This window comes from Dicentrarchus labrax, unplaced genomic scaffold, assembly GCF_905237075.1.
Source record: "Dicentrarchus labrax unplaced genomic scaffold, dlabrax2021, whole genome shotgun sequence".
NCBI classification, from domain to species: domain Eukaryota; kingdom Metazoa; phylum Chordata; class Actinopteri; family Moronidae; genus Dicentrarchus; species Dicentrarchus labrax.
In genome coordinates this window covers 101,179-120,280 of record NW_026136913.1, presented here as the reverse complement: position 1 = coordinate 120,280, position 19,102 = coordinate 101,179, and the positions used below count along the sequence as shown (strand labels likewise).

The window sequence follows — 19,102 nt, the reverse complement described above, 5'->3', positions numbered from 1 at the left end:
TTCATCCATTTAGTTACTAGGTGATAGTCTGAACATGGATCTCCCTCATTAAATATGTGGCTTTTGCTGTGTGAATTAGTGACTCTGATTGTGTTTTACTCCATTAGTTCATAATGTCACTCGTGAAAACATTAAAGTCTTTATTTGTCTTTCAGGTCCTGCCCTTAAAGACCGATCAGGAGAAATCCCAGGTGAGGACTGATCTCTGTATCTGTACTACAACTCTCTAGGCCTCAGTGTCATTCAGAAGGTTTGATTCAGTAACTTCATGTTGAACTTTGTTGTTGTTCTCTCACAGTGTAGCAGGTAGACAGGCTCAGAGGTTAATGTGGGAAAAGAGCTGCATAACTGCAGGTGAACAAACTACATGTTAGTTGATGACTTCAGTCATTGAATCAGGCTTTGGTTTGGTCCTCTAGAGCCACAAGCTCTCCACTGCTGTTTGATTGGACACAATATAAAAAGATTTTCTTTTAATTACAAGAAACTTTTCTGTGGTTACACGAAATTGTGATCAAAATTAAACTGGTTCATATTTGAGTTTATATAAGTTAACCTTCTTTTATGTTTTTTCTATTAAAAACAGTCCAGACTTATATCAGAAATCTTTCAGTCGTCAATAATCACCAAATTTCTCAAAAGACGTAAAACTGTTTATCATTTTCTATCAAACAATGTTGGAGTGTGAAGTTAAAGCTTTTATCTCTCTGTGTTCACTCTCTTAAACAATGTGTTCCATATCTACAGTCAGGGAAGGAATAAATACAACAACATCCCATTATTACATTACTAGCTGTCCTTAACAAGCTTTTCTTTATATTGTGTTCACAGGAGCAGCTCCAAAGCCGTACATCAGGACACTTAATCCCACAGAGGACAGAGCACTGCTGCAGTGTGTTGTTGAAGGTGCTTCTTCTAAACCTAAAGTAGAGTGGAAGAACAGTGCTGGAAACATCCTTCCTGCTGAGGAGCCACAGGTCTCAGACAGAGGAGGACGTTACTACGTTACCCTCCTCACCACTGTGACCAAGACCGACCACTACCGCTGTGTAGTCACACAGGAGGAAATCCACCATCAGACTGATTCTGAGATCTACGTGTTCATCAATGGTGAGATTTCTTTCAAATAACTTTCATTGTTCATGAGTTTATTAGTTTTTAGATATTTTTAGTCCCCTTTAATTGTTGTTGTGTGTAGTCTATGAACAGTGTGCTGTACATGATCTGCAGTTACAGTTTGAGTGTTACATTAACTTTTTGTGATGTGTTTCAGAGAAACTGTGTGAGGAATCATCCAGCAAAGAGCTCATTGGATGGTTGGGTGGATTGTTTGTCGGATTGGTTTTAGGAGTTTTAACTCTTGCTGCAGTTCTGGTTTTGCTTGTGGCTACAAAGTGCATCATAAGACGTCGTAATAAAGGTAAGTTTATATAATGTATCAACATATCCATAATGTGCAGACATCAACATAACAGATCCACTGAGACTATCAGGTCCAGAGACTTTGACAGTTTGTGTTTGTCTTCTCAGATATGAACCATTCTGTTGGTATTTACATGAGGCCTCTGGTTCTAATACTGATTGATTCATTAAACATAAAGAAAACACAATCATTAATCTATGATCATAACTATTGATTAAGCTCTGAATATCACTCACACTCAGTCTGTAGGCTTAGTGCTTCTGCTCGGTTTGTTGTAGTCCTGAATATCTCAGGCTGTAACTCTTAAAGGAAGAGTTCAACATTTGAGAAATACCCTAACCTTACCTGTTAAGTGTGGAGTTGAACCCAGGAGGTGGTTAGCTTAGCTTAGCATAAAGACTGGAAGCAGGAGGAAACTGTGTCATGAACCTGCTCACAGTTCATCCAATCCAACTTTATTTGTTAAGCACTTTAAAACAACCAAAGTTGACCAAAGTGCTGTACAGGAGAATGAATAAGACATCATAAATAAAAGACATAACAGCTCACATGAGGAGCAAAATTACATATAAAATACAACAATAAATTAAAAGACATAAAACATGAGTACAAATAATAGCCACGCAATAAAAAGCAATCAAAACAAGAAATTAAATCAAGTAAATAAAGTCGACATCTTACTCGGTGTCAAAGGCCACAGAGAAGAGATGGTTTTAAGACGGGATTTAAAATCAGACAGAGAAGAGGCCTGTTTAACATTCAGAGGCAGATCATTCCATAATTTAAGAGCCGACACAGCAAAGACACAGTCCCCTCTGAGCTTCCGCTTAGTTTTAGGCACACTCAGGAGCAGCTGATCAAAGAAGGGAGACCACACAGACAATTTCAGTGTTTAAGGCCAAAATAAATTGAATTAAACAATATTCATACTAAACAAAGTATAAAAGATAAATGTACATCAGTGTTGTCTGTAGTGTAATGAGTGTGTGTGAGGATATGGGTAAAGGATTAATCAAACCAAGGACCTGCTGGCTGGAAGGAGAGAGAAAGACAATAAACTGATCAACCTCTTATAAAGCCTAGGAATCAGGATGAACCAGGTGTAGCCCATCTAATGGCCACAGTCCTGCCACTCTGTCTCCTGTGAAGAACACAAGATAAAAATACACAGACCAACCAGAGGGGGGAGGGGTCATCACAACTGTCTGAAGTTAACAAATAAACATTTTTTTTTTATTTAAAACAAAAATAGAAAAGGCACCGGGTCAATTGGAAAATGTAAGAATCACTTTCGGTCTACAACAATGATTAATGAAAATGTTACTCACTTCCTTATTTTCTTTTCTTCAAAACCACAGAGAGACAGAGAGAGACTGACAGACAGCTACAGAACAATGAGTACAGACAGAGAGAGGCAGTTGTATCAGGGCCAAAGTTACATATTCTAATTTATTTAATCAGGAATTGGGGAAGAAGATAATCTGAGGATGAGGACAGGATGTTATTTGATGTTTATTTAGTTCTTGCAGTGAGTGAATATATTTAATGTAGAGTTTGTGGTTCAACATCAGCTTCAAGGTGAAGCTGGGTTCATATTTGTACTTGTTTTATGTCGTCTGGTTTGTGAGCAAAATACTGTATTTCCAGATGGTAGAACTTGTTTTATTTCTGCTTAAAGTTTATTCTGCTCTGAGGATTTCTCTCCGTTCATCAGCTGCTTTATCTGTTCTTACCAGAGGTTGGACTCCTAAACTACCAAGTGATCATTCTGATTGACAGCTCAGTGCTTCAAGTACTTCTTGCTTATTTATATGGCTGACATTAGTGGATTAAGTGCTATTTGATATAACATTAAACCAGCAGCCATATTTATAATGAATGAATTTATTCATTTATTGATTTAAAAAGACCAAAGATTGCTAAACAGAGCAAAACCATATTATTGAACTATTTTATGATCTTCTATAGTTTGAGAACATAAAGCTTAAAGTGAGTGATTAATTTAGATGGAGGTGAATAAAGTGTCGCTCTGTGATTCACAGCTGTGATTGGTCACAATGCTCATTGTTAACAGTAAAGTTTGAAGAGTCAAAGTGCTTCATTTGGTAGTACAGTGAGTTTCACTGAGATATTTATTGTAGAATTATTATAGAATCACTTTAACAATGATGAAAATGTTTTTAAAAAATAATAAAGTTTTTTATTTTCATGTAATTCTTTTGTCAAAACAACAGAGCCACAGCGGAGAGAGACTGAGGAGGATGGATATGAGTTTGAGGCTAAGCGGTGAGTAAAGATTGTCGGTTGCATCAGGGCCAGTATAGGAATTAAAGAATGATTTATTTCTTTATATTTAAGGTTTAGGATGTTCAGTGTGTTCGGTGGTCGACCTCAGGGTAACATTGAACATTAGCTCTTTTTAAAGAGATCCAACAACACTGCAGTGAAGAAGACCCATCGCAGGTTTTGCTGTTTTACTCTGAAACAAAAGAGTCATAGCGTGTAACACAGCAGCGTCTGCGTCCATCGGCTCCCCCATTTTAAACAGACATCAGTTCAGCTCATTTCTACCTCCACTACCGGATTAACAGCAGAACAACAACGCCCCTCTTTAGTGTTTTCTACAGAACGGTGAGGTGGAATAACAGAAACATTCTCACCTTGAACACACCGTATAAAAGAGACTGCTGAGAGTCATCTGCAAACTAATAATCTCATCTGTAAACTAATAATCTCATCTGTAAACTAATAATCTCATCATCTGTAAACTAATAATCTCATCATCTGTAAACTAATAATCTGTAAACTAATAATCTCATCAGTAAACTAATAATCTCATCATATGTAAACTAATAATCTGTAAACTAATAATCTCTGAAAAATGTTACAAACATTTAAATCTTTTTTAATCTGTCCAACATCAGAGAACTTAATTATGTTTTTAACATTATCTTAGAAAAAAAAAGAAAAGGCACCAGGTCAATTGGTAAATGTAGAATCACTTACAGGTGAACAGTGATTAATGAAAATGGTAAAAATAAATATCTGTTATTTATTTCCATGTAATTGTTTTGACACAGAGCTCCTCCAGAGAGAGACTGACAGACAGCCACAGAACAATGAGTACAGACAGAGAGAGGCAGTTGTATCAGGACCAAAGTTACATATATTAATTTATTTTATCAGGAATTGGGGAAGAAGATAATCTGAGGATGAGGACAGGATGTTATCTGATGTTTATTTAGTTCTTGCAGTGAGTGAATATATTTAATGTAGAGTTTGTGGTTCAACATCAGCTTCAAGGTGAAGCTGGGTTCATATTTGTACTTGTTTTATGTCGTCTGGTTTGTGACCAAAATACTGTATTTCCAGATGGTAGAACTTGTTTTATTTCTTCTTAAAGTTTATTCTGCTCTGAGGATTTCTCTCCGTTCATCAGCTGCTTTATCTGTTCTAAGCAGTGAGTGAGGTGATGGAGTCCACACCCAATCTGTCTGTGAGGGACAACAAAATCTTTTCTGTGTAAAATGAAAGTTGACTTTATGTAATATATACTGTTCTTTTCTCCTCCGCAGGTTTTCTTCTGTAGGGACAGGATCCAAACAGTTCTTCTAACAGTTCTTCAGAGTAAATGAAGTTAGCTGTTTGATCCTCTGGTGACTGCTGTCAGAACAACAGATCCCTGAATCTACACTGCTCAAAAAAATAAAGGGAACACTTAAATCACTATCATTAAGTTCACAATCTTTACTGTACTGAACAAAATAATGTAACAGCGGTCAATAGAAACCAAAACCACCAACTGATGAGGTCTGGATTCAAAATCACACTGAAAATCAAAGTAAAAAATTTAAATCACTGGCTGATCCAAATCTGGCATAAATTTCATCACAGCAACTCATAATGTGACTCAGTAGTGTGTGTGCCCCCCCCAGTATGCACTCCTGACAACATCTGGGCATGCTCCTGGAGGGGGGGGACTCCTCACAGACCTGGATCAGGGCAGGTACCGCCTCATGCTACCAGTAGTGACAGGGACACTCACAAAACGCAAAACTAGAGAAGAATCAGTCAGGAAGGATTAGGAGAGAGCTATTGTCTGTGGCCACCTGTAAGACTCATTCCTTTTTGGGGTTGTCTTGCTGTTGCCTCTTTCGTTGTCACTTTTATTTGCACCAAAACCGGTAAAATGGATTCACAATCACTTATCCTTCCTAACTGGATAGATTGATATCCCTGAAGTTGTTATACTGTGAAGTGTTCCCTTAATTCTTATGAGCAGTGTATAATGTGTGTGTAATGTAACTTGTAGCTGAACTATGTTGTGCCTTAAAGCTTTAATGCTACAACTCATAGGAAGGTTGAGAAAAGAGGATTGTAAATCGTCCAGATGAGAAGAGATGGAAACAAATGAATTTCTCAGGTGTCAATGAGATTCCTCACTGAAGGAATCAGTTAAAGAGTTAAACTCTGGTTTCAGTTCATAATATTAGGTCAATATTTTATTGTGATGAGTCGTCCAGCTCAACTGCAGCTTGTAAATATTTTATTGATTGTGTGAATATTTTTAACATCCATGTGAAATGAATTTATTTTCACTGTTTATAAGAGTTACATTGTCTTATACTATTTTCATCATGGTGCAGAGCAAGAATCTTCTATACTCAATGATTGATCATTAAATCTCATTAATGCTGTAATAATGTACAGTGAAGATGAGTCAGTATAACTTATATTTTATTATAAACTAGAGTTATCCTTGTATGTGCCTTGTTGTGTTGTTCACTGTAATATGTGTTTAATATTTAGGTCAGCTTATTTGCACTGAAAGTTTCCTTGTTGAGATATTCTTCCAATCAGTGAGTTAATGTTGTTAAGTTGTCTTTCCTTCCTCATGTGGTTCTTTGTTATTGGAGCAGCTAGTTAGCTGGTGACGTAGCGACAGCACACTGCTACAAACTCTACATCTGTCTACCATCACTTCCTGTTTCAACTGTGGACATTAAAGTGTCCTAAATAATAATGAGACATTACAATCATCATGTTTAAACTTTTGTCTCCAATCGTTTGAATAAAACAAACTTTCCTGATGGATGACTGGATGCTTTTATTTTGAAGGAAATCAGAGTGATTATTGATCTGCTGCAGCAGCTGTTTTTGATACTTAAAGTCTTACTAAAGACTCTTTGAACACAAACCAACTGGATTTAACATTTACACTTTATTTAATAACCTGAATTAAGTAGATATTTGTGTGGACTGTGGTTGAGAATCACTTCCTTTGGTACTCGGATACTTTCAGAGCCGGTCCTAACCTTCCTGGGGCCCTCAGCCAAAGTCCTCAAAATGTCTGCATTCAAACTGGAACAGTGAATACTATTTATACTGCGGGTTGACTGAATACTTGGTTATTATTTACTGAGAGATCTGCATCCATATTGCTCAGGATGTCCAGCTAATCAACATTTAAATTCAATATTTAATCAATAGTCAATGTATCGCTTAAAACGATGCGTTCCTGATTACCATCATGTCCATATTAACAACAGACACATCCTCCTCCTCCTCCTCTTCCTCTGCACTGTGGCTTAATGTGGACATTAAAAGACACACATTATCGTTCCAGCAGTCTGTTTGTATATATGTGGAGGGAAAGAACTGAAGTATCAGTCGTTGTGAGACGAGAGTTACAAGAAGGGAGAAGAGTGTTTTATTATGAAAGTAGAACTTATTAACTGACTCATTAATCATTTACAACCATTGAAAAACAGATTCATAGACAATATAATCTATTGTAAAACTGGAGACGCTCTGAAAGCTGCAGTGGCATCAAACACTTTTAAACAGCGCGACTTCAGGTGGTAAATGGCACAATAACTTTAATCAAATACTTCAATGAAACAGGTCTAATAAACAGAATATAACTCCAATATAGTAATACGTTTACACATTCCGATACAGTAGGTGGCAGCTTACTGTCTATACCGCCATTTAGAGAAGGACGATTGTTTCACACAAGTTCTTTTTTTTTTAACACAGAAACTTCTTTTTGTGTTGCTGGTACTTTTATCTGCCTATCGTTACGTCTGTGTCGTAGCGGTATCTCTGGCCGTACGATGTGTGTGTGACGTCATTGACATTTTAAAAGACTTTTTAAAGAAAATAAGTGACTCTAAAAAATCTAACACCCAGCAATGTGTCATTTCTTTGCGTCCCCTTTCGAATGCAACATTCAAATTACTAGACAAACAATGATATCCTGAGAAAAGTGGATTGTGAGGGTATAGCTCCATAGAGCTCCATTCATTCTGCTCTCATCCTGTGAGCGCCCTCATGTGGAGCCAGAGGGGAACTGCAACAGTTCAGAACCCAGGAGTAGACCGAGTGGAAGATCTCTCATTATTAGACACTTCCCCTCGTTCCGCGGTCCATAAACGTCACCCGCTGACAGGCACACCCACTGACAGACACAACCACTGACAGACACGCCCATTTGTGGATCCATAGTATCAAGTTAATGAAAGTGAAGCAGAATCCCCAGAAATACAACGGAAACCTTCAAAATAAAAGCTTTAATATAGTTTGGAAGACCTTCAAACTGACTGAATTTGCTATTTTATCACCACAGCAGCTAAGTGAAATAGTAGTATTGAGTCATTATCAATTAGTCTGCATATTATCTTTAAGATTCAACAATTACACATTTAGTGATTTAGAAAAATGCCCATCAAATAACGCCCAAGGTGACGTCTTTAACTTGCTTAAGTTTTCTCTGAGTGTGGTTCTGAAGAACAGGCCTGCAGGAGTTTACTGGAATATAAGGTATTCATCAAAGACCCAATAATCCATCATTTTACTCATTCAGATAGATGATCACAGAGTTTGAGTTATTGATGGAGAGTCTGCATGTTGTGTCGTTCTCAAGATGAAAAGCTCAGCCAGACTCTGCCTATGTATAATTATTGTTGGTGGTAGAGTTCCCTTTGCTTTACATGTGGACACACACTGTGTCTCAAATCCAAAATGAACTCTGTAGTGTTCCTTTTAGTGTCAGAATGTGTCAATAAGACATTTTAACATTGTGTTTCTCACAATGCTGTGGTCTGAACTGGTTGTTCTTCAGCCTGCTGATGGACACTATGCTGTTTTAAAATCACACAACAATCACAAACCTATTCAGAAATCTTCTGAGCACTTTAAGGACCTGCAGTCTACACTGGGGCAACAGCTTCAAAATACATTCATAACAGTATGCTTTTATTCTGAAGTTCATTTGATGTTTCCCAGTGATGTTTGCTTCACATTTGTGTGGCTTCGTCGGCTCCGTGCTCCACTGGGACAGTTTGCTGTCCAACGTTAATGTTGTTTTTGTACTTAAAGACTTATTTAAGTATAGGACTTTATTTCCTCGTACAAGTATCGAATAATATCCGCTACCAGTTTATTTAATATCAAATATTTCCGTTTTAACCGTAATACGTTTTCTTCCGGACCTGCTAGGAGGGATGAAGATCATGATCCTGTGTCTCTGTCTGCTGTCTACAATAACACTTGGACATGGACACGGTAAGAAACAAAGTGTTAGTGTAAGTAGTGTAGCGTCTTTAATGATAGAGCAGTGCGTAAAGTGTGTGTGTGTGTGTGTGTGTGTGTGTGTGTGTGTGTGTGAGAGAGAGAGAGAGAGAGAGAGAGAGAGCAGCACTTGTTTAGCACGGGTTTAGGTTAAAGTCTGCCGGCTGTCATGTCCATCTCCAATGTCCTTGATGTTTTTATCCGTGAAAATGGTTTGACTTGGGACCGATGCGTTGGCCTATGCACGGATGGTGTGCGGGCAAGTAGCTCCACTTGTGAAATGGACACATTGCATGGTCCATCGCGAAGCACTAGCTGCTAAAAAAAATGCCGGTTCTCTTTGACTCCGTGCTGAACCAATCCGTGAAAATGATCAATCTCATCAAATCACGGCCGCTAAACTCTCGCTTGTTTGGGGTCCTCTGCCAGGAGATGGGGTCAGGGCACGAACAGCTGCTTCTGCACACTGAAGCTCTCCAGGGGGCGGTTGTTACAGCGGTTGTATGAGCTGTGAGAGGAGGTGAAGTGGTTTTTGACAGAAATCAAATCAGATCTGGCGAAGCATCTGGATGACACTATGTGGCTTGCGTCTCTGTCCTATTTGGTCGATATATTTGACCGCTTGAATGGCCTCAACCTGTCTTTGCAAGGCCGCGAAACTCATATTGCTCCTCGCAGACAGAGTGGACGCCTTCACACAAAAACTTGACCTCTGGCAGGGCCGCATCAATACACTGAAGGGAACTGCGACATGTTCCCTAGCCTTGCAGACTTTATCACTGATGCAGTCACGTCACACGATTTCTCCTCTCTATTTCAATCAGCGTCTGAGCACCTGTCAGAAATGAGAACACAATTCGCGATGTACTTTAAGGAGGATTATCGCTCTTTTGCGTGGGTTCGTGATCCATTTGTGTGCACAGCAAACGAGCTGTCTATCGATATGCAGGAACAGCTCATTGAGCTGAAGAGTGACAGTAGGCTGAAGGAAGTCTTTACCTCCTGCCCTCTTTCGTCATTCTGGGCAGCACTGATGCAGGAATACCCTCAACTCTGTGACGTCACCTTGAAGATTCTCCTCCCTTTCGCGTCGACATATTTGTGTGAGGCAGGATTCTCAAAAAAGACTGCACTCAAAACAAAGTACCGCAATCGTCATCGAGTCAGGTCTCACATTAACATCGCCTACCTGCAAGCTTCTGTAAAAAATGCAGATGATATGCCTACTATTAGGCCTAGTAATAACACTACTAAACACACACTAATAAAGAATAAATTCATATCAGAGGTCTGGTGCCAATTCCCAATTATAGCAATAGCCTAGTAATGATAATAGGCCTACTGATGATAATAATAATAATAATAATAATAATAATAATAATAACAACAACAATAAAGCATGTAACCTCATATAATTATATAGCAATAGCCTAGTAATGATAATAGGCCTACTACTACTAATAATAATAATAATAATAATAATAATAATAATAATAATAATAATAATAATAATAATAATGCCTGCAAGCTCACATTAGAAGTCTGGTGCTACTGCCAATTATAACAATAGCCTAGTAATGATAATAGGCCTATACCTACTGCTACTGATGATGATAATAATAATAATAATAATAATAATAATAATAATAATAATAATAATAATAATAATGTGGCCCTAAAAATAATAGCCTAGCATAGGTATATCTATCTATCTATCTATCTATCTATGCAAGGTGGTGTAGTGTGGGTGGCGCCGGGGAAGGGGGGGCCCAACTGCAATGAACCAGCTTTGGGGGGCCCAGCTTGCAAAAGGTTGAGAAACCCTGACATAGAGGAAACACTGATATAATATGTTTGTTCTTTGTCTTACTAAATAATCGATAGAATTGGCAGTCAATAGGATTTTTTTATTCCTCAACAATAATATCGTAATCTGGATTTTATTAAACACAATTATCAATGATGACAAAATAAGTCAAAATGCAGTTTTCCAACTTATTATGAAAAACAGTTTCAAAACACTCAATAGTTTCTAAAGGATGAAAACAGAAATCTGTTGTGTGTTTTGCATTAGAGGGGATCATTTTCCTCCAATCAAAACTATTTCACTCAAAAACATCTTTAAAGATGAAGTTACATATTAACATAGGAGCCCTTCTTTGATATCCCATTACCAACTCTCTCATCCATTGAACTTGTGTCCATGTACAGTTTCTGACTGTATTTCCTTTGAGGATGCCTGAACTGCCTCCCAGAGAAACTCCCCCCCCCCCCCATAGAGCTTCCTTTAAAGGATGCTCCACAGGTTGAGGTCAGGAGATGATGGTGGCCACACCGTGATTCTTTCTCCCTTAATGCCCATAGCAGCCTAGGCCTCAATGGTATTTGTTGCAGCATGGGATGGTGCGTTGTCTTACATGAAAATGATTTTACTCCAGAAGGCACGGTTCTTCTTTTATACCATGGAAGGAAAAATACCATGAGGTCATTTTGACATCTTCAGGCACCTTAAAGGGGCCTACCAACTCACTTCCCATGATTCCAGCCCAAAACATCCTCCACCACCTCCTTGCTGACGTCGCAGCCTTGTTGTCTTCATGTATTTCCACTGCAATCGTCTCCTTGTGGACATTGTTTAATGATGACTGAAATACAGCTTTATGCACATCAGCAAGCCTCTGGAGCACCAGCAACTTCAAATACCTTTTTACTATCATCAGTGGCTTTTTCACAGCTGCTCACTTAATACAATGAATTAGCCTTACAGAAATGTTCCTTAACACGCCTTTATCTGAAGGAACCCGTCTGCGCTCTGAATCAGACACAAATCTTTTCACAGGACGATGATCTCTCTTAATATTTCGTAAAATATCCAGTGGTTGAAAGATACGGCACTATTTCACGCTTTTCATCTGCAGAAAGATATTTTCCCCCTATATTGCATGAAACCTGTGACTTGCTTAATAATGTGGAACAACATCCTTAAGTAGTTTCCCATTAATTAGGCTCACCTAGCAAACTAATAAAGACAAACCTGTCTGAGATTGATGTCAAAACTTTCATTGAAAAACAAAAAATCTAATGTTTTTTTAATTCAAATCATATCTGCATAATAATTTGGAACACAGTGTTTTCAATGTTTCAGAATAATTGAGGTGATGTAAAGGTTTAATCTGATTGAAATATGTTTCATCTTTCAGGTCCAGCTGTGGTCAGAGTGGAAGAAGGCAGTGATGTTATTCTACCCTGTTCTCTCAGCTCCAAGGAGAACATTGTAGATAAACTGTTTGACTGGAGGAAAGATGGTCAGAAGAAGAAGGAGGAGGGTGTTCTTGTATGATGGAGGCGATCATTACAATAATGGTCGTCCAGGTCAAGATGAGCAGTTCAAAGGTCGAGTCTCACATTTTAAAGATCAACTGAAGAACGGTAACGCCTCCATAAAGATCAATAATACGAAGATATCTGACAGTGGAAACTACACCTGTGATTTTCCTCATCTTGAACCAAGACAAACCTTCTACATTGAGCTTGTTGTTGGTGAGTACTTTCAATAAACAGTTTAACATTAATATTATTTTATATTATGTGTGACCCAGCTGTTCTTCTTTGTCCTTTCAACCACTGACAGCGAGTGACTCCTTGAAGATAGCACGTTATCACATCGAGCTGTCAGACTGACAATAATCAATTATTTAATCTTACAATCTGCAGAATCTGCACTTTGCTATTGTACGATTAATTAGTGTAGTGCCCCCCCCCCCCCCTTTAACTCCTGTAGCTTCTGGCTGCAATGCTCTTACCTAACACATGTTTCTCCTCTTCCTCCTTCTTCTCCACTAAAGTAATCTCTTCTATGTCTGAACATCTCTGAGGAGCTGTCTCTGTCTCTGCTTACTTCTCTGCCTCCAATCTCAACTCAGGTGACAAACAGTCACTGCTGCTCCTGCATGCTCTGCTCGCTCAGCTTTCTAAACTAAAGTAAGGTTTATAATCAGTGTTACATATTGAATGCATTAATGGATAAAACTGTTGCATGTTTGCTAACTTGGGGTCTTCTTCTTCTCTGTTTGTGCATGAAGCAATACACCGGTAAGTCACCTGTAGGTGTGTGTGTGTGTGTGTGTGTGTGTGTGTGTGTGTGTGTGTGTGTGTGTGTGTGTGTGTGTGTGTGTGTGTGATAGTAAAACAGCTCCATAGCACTTACTGTTTCCACCTGCTTCCAGTCTTTATGCTAAGCTAACCTGACCTCTGCTGGTTGTAGCTTCATGTTTACTGCACAGACATGAGAGTGGGATAGAGTGCTGATGTATTATTTCATCTGAACATGGATCTCCCTCATTAAATATGTGGCCTTTGCTGTGTGAATGAGTGACTCTGATTGTGTTTTACTCCATTAGTTCATAATGTCACTCATGAAAACATTAAAGTCTTTATGTCATCAGGAGAAATTCTTCCAAAGATTGAGAGTTGCTAGTTCTCTAAAGAAATTATAGGTTGGTGTGATGAATTAAGACTCTTTATTGCATGCAGCATAGAGAGAATACCTCAACATGAATGTACCTACTCCCTACTTCCAGAATGATCCATCTTATATACCATCCAGTACCTCCAAGATCACCTGGTTACTTCCTAACCATACCCATTGTAAACCACATCCCAAAGCCTTAGACCTTCAGCAACACAATGGTCCTTTGATATAACTTTGATTTATTAACAGATTCTCAGCATACTTCCCCCTACCATAAAGATCACTGACCCCCAAACCAAACTGAATACATTTATTGTCACATCTAAAACATTTATCTCCCACATTTGTCTTTCAGGTCCTGTCCTTAAAGAGCGATCAGGAGAAATCCCAGGTGAGGACTGATCTCTGTATCTGTACTGTGTGCTACAACTCTCTAGGCCTCAGTATCATTCAGAACGTTGGGACACAATATTTGAAGCATTGTTAGCTTCTTCTAAAGATGTGGTAATTAATGACCAGTGAGAACTTTGTGAAGCTTCCCTACAGAGACACATGATACTGATGATGTTACTGAGCTCTACGTGTGCAGTGTTTATTGGCTGCTGGGAAACAGAAACACTTCAACTGATCACTTGAAGCTGATGCAGCGTCTGAGCTTAAGATGTTGTTGTGTTGGCGCTAACTACAGAACAGTGTATTTAAAGTTGTGAATAATTCACATCCTGTGGGAGACAGAGTTGTAGCACACACATTGCAGATGTAGAAATCAGTGACATCATCAGTCAGGACTCGCCACTGATTTCTCCTGATCGCTCTTTAAGGGCTGAAGAGCCATCTAAAAGGCTCTTCAGCCTTTTCTGATAAAAGTCCTTACTGTCATTTAAAAATATGATTCAAGCTCAAAGGTTTTTTTTTAATTACAATAAACCTTTCTATTGTTATATTATATATCTGTTAATGTTTCATTATTTGAATGTTGGACTGCAGCTAATGATTCCATTATTGATCAATCTGAAACAGTGAAAGTGCCCTCATAATGTCTCTGTGTTCCCTCTCTTAAACACAATGTATTCCACATCCACAGTCAGGGAACACATGAACACAACAACAACAACAACAACAACAACATTTCTTTATATTGTGTACACAGGAGCAGCCCCAGAGCCGTACACCAGGACACTGAATGTCACAGAGTACAGGGCTCTGCTGCAGTGTGAGGTTCGAGGTGCTTCTTTTAAACCTAAAGTAGAGTGGAAGGACAGTGCTGGAAACATCCTTCCTGCTGAGGAGCCACAGGTCTCAGACAGAGGAGGACGTTACTACGTTACCCTCCTCACCACTGTGACCAAGACCGACCACTACCGCTGTGTAGTCACACAGGAGGAAATCCACCATCAGACTCATTCTGAGACCTACGTGTTCATCTATGGTGAGATTTCTTTCTTGGTGGTTTAATTATGGGGGTATTTTCTATCTTCATTCAAGAGTTTTCTAACTGTATCTCAGTCCCTGTGCGTGTAATCAGATTTATTTATTAACCAATGAATTGTCTGTATTTCCTGCTCCTACTTGCAAATACTCAGCTATGTATGTCTGCATTTAAAGATTGAGATACAGTTACACAACTCTACACTCACCTTCGTAAACATATTTGTTTTTCTGCACACTGTCGAATAAAGATAAGAAAATACCTCCATATTTAATCATCAAATAAATAAATAAAATGTCATTGTTCATGAGTTTATTAGTTTTCAAATATTTTTAGACCCCTTTAATTGTTGTTGTGTGTAGTCTATGAGCAGTGTGCTGTACATGATCTGCAGTTACAGTTAGAGTGTTACATTAACTTTTTGTGATGTGTTTCAGAGAAACTGTGTGAGGAATCATCCAGCAAAGAGCTCATTGGATGGTTGGGTGGTGGATTGGTTTTAGGAGCTTTAATTCTTGCTGCAGTTCTGGTTTTGCTTGTGGCTACAAAGTGCATCATAATACGTCGTATTAAAGGTAAGTTTATATAATGTATCAACAGATCCATAATGTGCAGACATCAACATAACAGATCCACTGAGACTATCAGGTCCAGAGACTTTGACAGTTTGTGTTTGTCTTCTCAGATATGAACCATTCTGTTGGTATTTACATGAGGCCTCTGGTTCTAATACTGATTGATTCATTAAACATAAAGAAAACACAGTCATTAATCTATGATCATAACTATTGATTAAGCTCTGAATATCTCTCACACTCCGTCTGTAGGCTTAGTGCTTCTGCTGGGTTTGTTGTAGTCCTGAATATCTCAGGCTGTAACTCTTAAAGGAAGAGTTCAACATTTGGAAATTCCCTTACCTTACCTGTTAAGTATGGAGTTGAACCCAGGAGATGGTTAGCTTAGCTTAGCATAAAGACTGGAAGCAGGAGGAAACTGTGTCATGAACCTGCTCACAGTTCATCCAATTCAACTTTATTTGTTAAGCACTTTAAAACAACCAAAGTTGACCAAAGTGCTGTACAGGAGAATGAATAAGACATCATAAATAAAAGACATAACAGCTCACATGAGGAGCAAAATTACATATAAAATACAACAATAAATTAAAAGACATAAAACATGAGTAAAAATAATAGCCACGCAATAAAAAGCAATCAAAATAAGAAATTAAATCAAGTAAATAAAGTCGACATCTTCCTCGGTGTCAAAGGCCACAGAGAAGAGATTAGTTTTAAGATAGGATTTAAAATCAGACAGAGAAGAGGCCTGTTTAACGTTCAGAGGCAGATCATTCCATAATATAAGAGCCGACACAGCAAAGACACAGTCCCCTCTGAGCTTCCACTTAGTTTTAGGCACACTCAGGAGCAGCTGATCAAAGAAGGGAGACCACACAGACAATTTCAGTGTTTAAGGCCAAAATAAATTGAATTAAACAATATTCATACAAAACAAAGTATAAAAGATAAATGTACATCAGTGTTGTCTGTAGTGTAATGAGTGTGTGTGAGGATATGGGTAAAGTGTTGTGTGTGGAAAAAGGTAAAGGATTAATCAAACCAAGGACCTGCTGGCTGGAAGGAGAGAGAAAGACAATAAACTGATCAACCTCTTATAAAGCCTAGGAATCAGGATGAACCAGGTGTAGCCCATCTAATGGCCACAGTCCTGCCACTCTGTCTCCTGTGAAGAACACAAGATAAAAATACACAGACCAACCAGAGGGGGAGGGGTCATCACAACTGTCTGAAGTTAACAAATAAAAAACATTTTTTTATTTAAAACAAAAATAGAAAAGGCACCGGGTCAATTGGAAAATGTAAGAATCACTTTCGGTCTACAACAATGACTAATGAAAATGTTACTCACTTCCTTATTTTCTTTTCTTCAAAACCACAGAGAGACAGAGAGAGACTGACAGACAGCTACTGAACGGTGAGTACAGACAGAGAGAGGCAGTTGTATCAGGGCCAAAGTTACATATTTAAATTTATTTTATCAGGAATTGGGGAAGAAGATAATCTGAGGATGAGGACAGGATGTTATTTGATGTTTATTTAGGTCTTGCAGTGAGTGAATATATTTAATGTAGAGTTTGTGGTTCAACATCAGCTTCAAGGTGAAGCTGGGTTCATATTTGTGCTTGTTTTATGTCTTCTGGTTTGTGACCAAAATACTGTATTTCCAGATGGTAGAACTTGTTTTATTTCTGTTTAAAGTTTATTCTGCTCTGAGGATTTCTCTCCGTTCATCAGCTGCTTTATCTGTTCTAAGCACTGAGTGAGGTGATGGAGTGATGGATATATGTAATATATACTGTTCTTTTCTCCTCCGCAGGTTTTCCTCTGCTGGGACAAGATCCAAACAGTTCTTCTAACGGTTCTTCAGAGCAAAAGAAGTTAGCTGTTTGATCCTCTGGTGGCTGCTGTCAGAACAACAGATCCCTGAATCTACACTCAAAAATATGAAGGGAACACTTAAATCACACATCAGATCTCGATAAACGAAATATTCAAGTTCACAATCTTTACTGTACTGAACAAAATAATGTAACAGCGGTCAATAGAAACCAAAACCACCAACCGATGAGGTCTGGATTCAAAATCACACCGAAAATCAAAGTAAAAAATTAAATCACTGGCTGATCCAAATCTGACATAAATTTCATCACAGTAACTCATAATGTGACTCAGTAGTGTGTGTGTGGCCCCCACGTGCCTGTATGCACTCCTGACAACATCTGAGCATGCTCCTGGGTGGGGGGGGGACTCCTCCCAGACCTGGATCAGGGCAGGTACCGCCTCATGCTACCAGTAGTGACAGGGACACTCACAAAACGCAAAACTAGAGAAGAATCAGTCAGGAAGGATAAGGAGAGAGCTATTGTCTGTGGCCACCTCTAAAACTCATTCCTTTCTGGGGTTGTCTTGCTGTTGCCTCTTTCATTGTCACTTTTATTTGCACCAAAACAGGTAAAATGGATACACAATCACTTATCCTTCCTAACTGGATAGATTGATATCCCTGAAGTTTAATTGACTTTGTGTTATACTGTGAAGTGTTCCCTTAATTCTTATGAGCAGTGTACAATGTGTGTGTAATGTAACTTGTAGCTTAACTATGTTGTGTCTTAAAGCTTTAATGCTACAACTCATAGGAAGGTTGAGAAAAGAGGATTGTAAATAGTCCAGATGAGAAGAGATGGAAACAAAGGAATTTCTCAGGTGTCAGTATTCGATATATTCCTCACTGAAGGAATCAGTTAAAGAGTTAAACTCTGGTTTCAGTTCATAATATTAGGTCAATATTTTATTGTCATGAGTCGTCCAGCTCAACTGCAGCTTGTAAATATTTTATTGCGTGTGTGAATATTTTTAACATCCATGTGAAATGAATTTATTTTGACTGTTTATAAGAGTTAAAATGTTTTATACTATTTTCATCATGGTGCCGAGCAAGAATCTTCTATACTCAATGATTGATCATTAAATCTCATTAATGCTGTAATAATGTGCAATGAAGATGAGTCAGTATAACTTATATTTTATTATGAGCTAGAGTTTTCCTTGTATGTGCCTTGTTGTGTTGTTCACTGTAATATGTGTTTAATATTTAGGTCTGTTTATTTGCACTGGAAGTTTCCTTGTTGATGAGATATTCTTCCAATCAGTGAGTTAATGTTGTTAAGTTGTCTTTTCTTCCTCATGTGGTTCTTTGTTATTGGAGCAGCTAGTTAGCTGGTGACGTAGCGACAGCACACTGCTACAAACTCTACATCTGTCTACCATCACTTCCTGTTTCTACTGTGGACATTAAAGTGTCCTAAATAATAATGAGACATTACAATCATCATGTTTAAACTTTTGTCTCCAATCGTTTGAATAAAACAAACTTTCCTGATGGATGACTGGATGCTTTTATTTTGAAGGAAATCAGAGTGATTATTGATCTGCTGCAGCAGCTGTTTTTGATACTTAAAGTCTTACTAAAGACTCTTTGAACACAAACTAACTGGATTTAACATTTACACTTTATTTAATAACCTGAATTAAGTAGATATTTGTGTGGACTGTGGTTGAGAATCACTTCCTTTGGTACTCGGATACTTTCAGAGCCGGTCCTAACCTTCCTGGGGCCCTCAGCCAAA

At 38.3% G+C, this 19,102-nt stretch overlaps 1 protein-coding gene across 12 annotated transcripts in view; it reads left to right on the top strand.

Annotated features, from left to right (window-relative positions):
- LOC127360663 (V-set domain-containing T-cell activation inhibitor 1) overlaps positions 1 to 19,102 on the top strand; it is a 94,617-nt gene that overhangs the window by 27,814 nt on the left and 47,701 nt on the right. For 2 of the 12 annotated variants that reach the window (XM_051395116.1, XM_051395115.1), the window contains 2 exons: positions 3,658 to 3,709; positions 4,999 to 6,513. In XM_051395116.1, the coding sequence (XP_051251076.1) occupies positions 3,658 to 3,709; positions 4,999 to 5,038 (92 nt within the window). In that variant the 3' untranslated portion in view covers positions 5,039 to 6,513. Of the gene's footprint in view, positions 1 to 155; positions 192 to 831; positions 1,111 to 1,273; positions 1,421 to 3,657; positions 3,782 to 4,998; positions 6,514 to 12,340; positions 12,536 to 13,821; positions 13,858 to 14,616; positions 14,896 to 15,332; positions 15,471 to 16,854; positions 16,891 to 17,292; positions 17,546 to 18,116; positions 18,856 to 19,102 lie in introns of those variants that run through there. The other 10 variants (XR_007883877.1, XR_007883875.1, XR_007883876.1 and 7 more) reach the window with 10 other exon arrangements.